General features: G+C 61.4%; 1 protein-coding gene across 1 annotated transcript in view; it reads left to right on the plus strand.

The window, feature by feature from the left end:
- SCARA5 (scavenger receptor class A member 5) overlaps nucleotides 1–6124 on the plus strand; it is a 22694-nt gene extending 16570 nt beyond the window's left edge. Inside the window, exons 7-9 of the mRNA XM_026041233.1 lie at nucleotides 745–792; nucleotides 5043–5237; nucleotides 5973–6124. Of these exons, the coding sequence (XP_025897018.1) occupies nucleotides 745–792; nucleotides 5043–5237; nucleotides 5973–6109 (380 nt within the window). The 3' untranslated portion in view covers nucleotides 6110–6124. The remainder of the gene's footprint in view (nucleotides 1–744; nucleotides 793–5042; nucleotides 5238–5972) is intronic.
- Nucleotides 6125–6883: the final 759 nt, after the last annotated feature.

Consider the following 6883-nt stretch of genomic DNA (forward strand, 5'->3'; position numbering starts at 1 on the left):
GTATAGATCCGCATTGCATTCCCTGTATAGATCCGTATTGCATTGCCCGGGGAGCGTCGCGGCCGGAGCAGCGCCCCGTGCAGCCCGAGCCCTGGCCCCGCTCCGCCTGCTGCCATCTGCTTCCCATCACGGAGCAGGCTCCGTCGGACACAGCTGCGGCCGCCCAGGGGAGCGATCCCGCCTTCCCAGAGCCTCCGAGTTAACGGGCAGGAATTTCCTTTGCGGAAGGCCTTGGGGCGGGCGCGCGAGCTCGCGCTGCCTGTTGTTATTGCGCGGAGACGGGAGAGGAACAGAGGTCCGAGCGGGACACCGGCCCCRCAGCCGGGCCAGGACCGGCCCAGCGCCTCCTTCCACACCCCGTTTCCTTCCCCGGCATCTTTTCCGCTGCAGGAGGGAGCAAAAGTGCCCGGAAGGTGGTGGGAGATGCCAAAGGTAGATGCCGGGCCACATATAGATGTCACCTGGACTTGGGGGTATATTCCTAGTTTTTCCACCCCAAAATATTCCCCCGAGCTCTCAGGAACATTGGGAGGCTGCTCCTTTCCTGGGAAAAGCTTCAGACTGAGCAGCCGAGCGGGCTCCCGGTGAGAGGAGCCGTTTGCCACGTCGTGCCTCAGTTTCCCCCTSTGTAAGAGGGGGATAGAGCCCGCGGGGTGCAGGCCGTCGGGGCCGGGCGGGCTCTCCCGGGAAGGCGGGGATGGGGAAGCGCCGCGCAGCGCTCACGCCGGGTCTCTCCCTTCGCAGGTGAGCGAGGCCCCAAGGGCGAGAAGGGAGAGCGCGGCGGGGACACAGGTGAGCGGCGCCGGGGCGCGCGGAGCGGGAGATGCCCGTGGTCTCCTCCAGGCTTGGGGCATCCCACCTTCTTCACCCGAGTCATCCCTCCTTCCCCATCCCAGATATTCCTCCCTCCCCATCCCAGATATTCCTCCTTCCCCACCTGGGACCTCCCTCTGTCTTTGGCTGAGATATCCCTCCATCTTCACCTCCATTCCCACCTGGAACATCTCTCCTTCCCCGTCTCAGATACCCCTCCTTCCTACCTGGGACCTCCCTCTGTCTTTGGCTGAGATATCCCTCCATCTTCACCTCCATTCCCACCTCCATTCCCACCTGGAACATCTCTCCTTCCCCACCTGGGACCTCCCTCTGTCTTCAGTTGAGATATCCCTCCATCTTCACCTCCATTCCCACCTGGAACATCTCTCCTTCCCCACTTCAGGCATCCCTTCTTTCCCATCTCAGATATCCTTCCTTCCCCACTTGGGACATCCCTCTGTCTTCATCTGACATATCCCTCCATCTTCACCCCATTCCCACCTGGAACGTCTCTCCGTCTCCGTCTCATCCATCCCTCCTTCCCCAGCTCCTTGCAGCACCAGAGCAGGAGCAAACAGCCGTGGGCGCAGGAGGGGACAGGGCTCCCTGGGAACAGACTCCAAGTGGGTGGGCAGCTCCMTTGGTCCGGATGGTGGGAATGCCAGGAGCAGCAGGGGATGCCACCCTGGAGCCATCTCAGCAGCTTCCTCTCGAGATGTGTCCTCCTGGCACCTACACCCGGACACACGGAGGAGATCCCCCTTCTCCGTCCCCCAACATCCCAGGAGGACCCTTGGCTCCCTGGTGGGACCCCAAGAGCCCATCGCAGAGCTTGGAGCTCTGCGGCACCAAAGGGCGGACGGATGCACGGGCCAATCCATCCCCTCTCGCCCCCGGAGGCCGCGCACCTCACGGATCAAAGCGCGGCCGGGATGAAGGGGAAGGCGGGCAGCGGCGGCGCCGAGCCTTCCTCCCACGGCGAGCGGGCAGCTGGTCCCAATTACCAGGCAGGAGACGCTATCTCGCCGCAGCTGCAAAGAATCAGGCCCTTGTTTCCCCAGGCACCGGGGCTCCTCTCTGCTCTCCAGCTCTTCCTTTCTCGCTTGGCGTTGGCGTTTTGGGGACCAGCGGGGAGGGGAAGGTTGAAGGCGTTGGGAAGTTGCGGATGTGAAAACAAGGATGGGGAGAAGATGGAGCAAAGACCTTGGGGTTTGTTGAGCAGGATGCAACGGGGATGCTGATGGGAAAGAGGGATGTGTCCATGGGTGCTTGGGCTGCTTCYGGACAGCCGGGCTGGCTCCCTTCCCAACGTGCCCATCCGAACGTCCCTGTCATCCCTGCCCAGGAACGGGCACGTTGGCTCATGCCAGGTTAGGAGGTAGGTCCAGCTTGTGCAGGCTCGGAGCAGAGCTTGGTTCATGCACTTGGATGCCATGGTGAGGATGCGGTTGAGGTTGGAGGTATGGAGAGATGTGGGATGTCAGTGGCAAGAGCCACCCCGAGAGGTCCCAGAGCCACCCCAAGAGGTTCCCCAGTGCCAGCAGAGCAGAAAGGGACCTCCATGTCCCCAAGGCATCTCCAGGTGCCGTCACCCCTCTGCTAGACCAAGTTCCCACCAAGCACGACCATGATGAGGATGTGCCCAAGGGACACCAAGCACCTGGGGCACCCCATGCAGCTTGGAAGGTCCCTTCACGTGGCTCGCTACCTCAGCGGGGAAGAGCAGGACCAAAACCATCCGGACCCTGGCTTTCTCTGGCRCGGCGGTGGGTGACAAGCACCTTCTTGCTCGAGGAGGGTGACTCGCTTGGCGCAGGGAGGCTCGCGAGGTGGGGACATCGGAGGCGATCCAGGCGTGCGCTCGCGTTGGCAGCGGCGGCTCCGCACCCTGCCGTCCCAGGGCAGCTCAGCACGACTCGTGGGAGAAAACTTGCAGAATTCATGGCTCCGTTGCTTGAGAAGGTCCACGCCAGCAAAGAGCCCTTCACCCCTGGACCACRGCAGCGTCCCAGAGGAGAAGACTCAACGGCTCGAGGCGAGAGGTTGTGCAAAATACCAGCAAGCCGATATGGAGGCGACGTGAAATCTTTCCTGGCTCCTCTGCTCCTGATGCTCAGATCCAGAAAAACGCGCTCAGGGTTTCCAGATCCATTCCGGAGCAGGTCCTGGAAGCGGGAGACCAGCGTGCGCCGAAGCCAAGCAGGGCCTGCGCTCTCGGGAGGTCGTGGGAAGAGGTGGCCTTGTTTGAGCCTGGAGCGAGCCAGGGAAGGGCTGTGAACGCGGAGACCGATGAGGAACCTCCACAAGGGTCCCAGCCAGCTGGCAGTACCCACCATGCTGGCAGGGACCCATCATGTCTTGGCTGCCTTGGCCTCCAAATGTCACGTTAGCTCCTCCATAGCCGCCYGTGTCCCTCGTGGTGGGGACGCCTCTCGCTCTGCCCGTCAACAGGCAGGTGTTTGGGCTGCTCTTCAGCCTCGCCGTCTYGGTTGGCCGAGTTGCTCGAGCGCGCGTGAGCCCGAAGCAGGATCACACAACAGCTGCGGGCGGGAGGAACCTCTGGAGACCACCTAGTCCAAACCAATGCTCGAGCAAGGTCACCTATGGCGCGCTGCCCAGGCTCTCGTCCAACACATGGCCTCTTGGCACGAGGAAGTCCTGGTTAGCCGATGTCCAACAAGCCAAGCGTCGAATTCCACCCAAGCCTTTGCAGGTCCCTCAGCAGCGGTCACCTCTTGGCATCGAGATCTTCTCGCTTTGTTATTTGTGAGACTGCCGCGGACCAGGAAAACCGTGGGGCAGGAGAAGCTGTGGCTCCCGTTGGCTACGCTCAACGTTTCGGCTGGAAGAAAAGGGACAGCAGGAGACGTACGAGCTGGTGAGGGGAGCTTTGCTTTGGACTTAAGGAGYAACTTCCCTGGGATCCCCCTCATGGACAAGGGGTGACCACGGCGGTGGAGGTTGGGCAGCGAGCAGGTCCGTTTTTGCCATTTTTGCCACAGTTTTGGTTAATGGGACAAAGCGGAGCACAAGACCCCGAGCGGCTCCCTCTACCTGGGGAACGTTCCGGCTCCGGCCGGGAAAGCAAAAACCGGAATATTTATGGGAGTCAAGGCAGAGAGCTCAGCCCAAGTGGAAATATTTCTTGCAGCGATCCAGAGCCCATTCATCTCAGCATTTGAAAAGCCATGTCGTTGAGCATTTCCAATGGGAACGTGTGTTTTGATAGGAAAAAACAAGGCAAAAAAAAAAAAAAAAAAAAGCTGGCTTTGAGAAAATTTCTTTAAATAAGAGCCCTCAACCAGCTGTAATATAACCTTGTTTGTGGGGAGCCCAAATTCCATCCGCAGATGCCGTCCCAGCACGCGGTGAGTCACGGAGCCAGCCCAGCTGCCTTAGAGCGATGTTCTCCGCTCGAGTCCAAGCCGTGCGTAATCCCAGATAATGGGATTTGTGGGACGTTCGCCTCGATTTGTTTTCCCGGCCCTGAAGGGGACTTTGGCTGGGCACGGAGCAAGAACCATTGTGGCTCCTCTTTGCTGCTGCGCTCCTCGGTCCTTGTCCTGTCAAATAAATCACGGCCGCCCTTGGCCAAGGGATGAGGAAGCCCATGCGTGATCCCGAGTGGAGCCAGCGGTGGGGATGAGGAGGAGGAAGGAGCAGAGAAGGGAATTGAGGGTGGACAAGCAGGAACGTGTCCTCCTACAGATTGGCATTTGTGGTTTCTCCTCTCCACCACGTTGTCTTCAATGTGAAGTCAGGGTCCACCTCGGCCATGTGGATTTCTACAGGGCTTGGAGGTCTCCAGGGTGGCTGGGAAGAGCTCGATCCTCTCCATGACCTCCAACCCTGTTTCCCAATCCTATCTGGAGATGCTTCTCTTGCTTTGGTGCCATCTTAATCCTCCTCTGGGTCTTCTTGGACCTCCCACCTGCATGTCATGCCTYRACATGATCCCGTAGAGCTCATAGCRCTGCCTTTGGGGTGGACTCCAGCTCTGTAGTGCAGTTGTGCAGGACAGCAAGATGGATCTGGGGTTGGTGGCGTTGACTGTGGTGGTGGACAGTGGTGGCATTGCCTACGGTGGGGGCCAGTGATGGCCTTTGGTGATGGGTGCACCAAAAACCCTCTGGGTTCTCCAAGCCATGGAGCTCCCGGGCACATGGGTGGCTGAGGTGGGCACGGGACACCCGAGCCCGCTCYGACGTCCCTCTTGCTCCCCACAGCAGGCACGGAGGAGGGCGCGATCCGGCTGGTGAACGGCTCGGGCTCCCACGAGGGCCGCGTGGAAGTTTTCTACGACCGCCGCTGGGGCACCGTGTGCGACGACGGCTGGGACAAGAAGGACGGCGACGTGGTGTGCCGCATGCTGGGCTTCCGCGAGGCCGAGGAGGTGTACCGCATGGCGCGCTTCGGGCAGGGTGAGGAGGAAAACGGGGCCTTTCGTGGAATGGTTGGGGTTGGAAGGGACCCCCAGGGCTCCCCCAGCGCAGCCCCTGCTCCAGCAGGGACACCCAGAGCACGGGGCACCCGGGCGCATCCCGGCGCGCTGGCAGATCTGCAGAGCAGGAGCCTCCGCAGCCTCCCTGGGCAGCCTGGGCCAGGGCTCGGGCACCCTCCCACCAAACAAGTTCTTCCTCACGGCCACATGGAGCTGCCTGCGCTGCAACCTGCACCCACTGCCCCTTGGCCTGCCCCTGGCCACCACCCACCAGAGCTTGCACCTTCCTCCCTCCATCCTCCCCTCGGCTCCTTGGACACACTCACCAGCTCCCCTCTCACCCTCCTCTTCTCCACGCTCACCAGGCCCCACTCGCTCGGTCTTCTCTCATCCAAGGGGATCCCAGAATCCCAGAATGGTTGAGGTTGGAAGGGACCTCTAGAGATCGTCTAGTCCAACCCCCTCCTCCAGCAGGGACGTGATGAGGGTTGATGGATCCTCTGTCCGAGGACGTGGATATTCCCCCTTGCMAGGGGCTGTGTCCATCTCCCAGTGGCCCTGGCATTTCCCAGGTGCACGGAGGAGACTCCGGGRCTCATCGGATGACCCTCACCAAGACACCGCTGGCCAGCACCCCTCCCAAACTGTCGTTTTTCTCCCAAACCCCTCCAAAAAGGGGCATGTGGGGGCTCACGCCGTGGCTTTGTCCCCGCAGGCACGGGCAGGATCTGGCTGGACGACGTCTCCTGCAAGGGCACCGAGGAGACCCTCCTGCACTGCAGCTTCTCCAGCTGGGGCAAGACCAACTGCGGCCACGCCGAGGACGCCGGCGTCAAGTGCCGGGCGCCGTGAGCGCCGCCCTTCGGCCTCCTCCTCCTCCTCACACCGACCGATGCACGGAGCCCCGCGCCCGGCCACGCTTCCTCCAGGGTTTTATTAGGGAAATAAAAAACCTTCCCGGGATGGGCTGGGCGGAGCGCGCTCGCCCRCCCGCGGGGACCCCGGCAGCACCCTCAACGTGGTGGTTTTTTGGAAAAAAATAAGGCAAGAAAGACATTTTCCGGCGTTTTGGGGCAGCTGGGCGCGTTCTGCTCCGGCGGCGCTGTCGAAATCCCGGCGGGAAGAGAAAAACATCGCAGGGTGTTCCCTGAAACCGCACGCTCCGGMGCGGGGATGAGGCGGGTGCTGGTCGGGATGGAGCGGGGTGGGTGATTACTCCTTGTTACTGCCCTCCGGGGCAGATCCTGCCCCCGAATCTGCCTCTGGTTGCAGGTGACGTGGTCCCCGCGGGAACGTCGGGTCCCGGAAACAGCGGCTGCAATGCAAAAAACAGGGAGATGTTGGGGACCCTGATGCCCCGCAATGTGCCCTGCTATGGGTTTGGGAACCCCGAGAGACCCCATCGAGGTCATGGGACCCTGATGCTCCCCCTATGTTCCTTGATGGGTTTGGGAACCCCAAGAGACCCCATCGAGGTCTTGGGACCCTGACGCTCCTCCTATGCTTCCCGATGAGTTTGGGAACTCCAAGAGACCCCATGAAGGTCTTGGGGCCCTGATGTTCTCCCTATGCTCCCCGATGGGTTTGGGAACCCCAAGAGACCCCATCGAGGTCTTGGGACCCTGA

The sequence above is a fragment of the Nothoprocta perdicaria genome, unplaced genomic scaffold (assembly GCF_003342845.1).
Source record: "Nothoprocta perdicaria isolate Ctin4 unplaced genomic scaffold, notPer1 scaffold_101, whole genome shotgun sequence".
NCBI classification, from domain to species: Eukaryota; Metazoa; Chordata; class Aves; order Tinamiformes; family Tinamidae; genus Nothoprocta; species Nothoprocta perdicaria.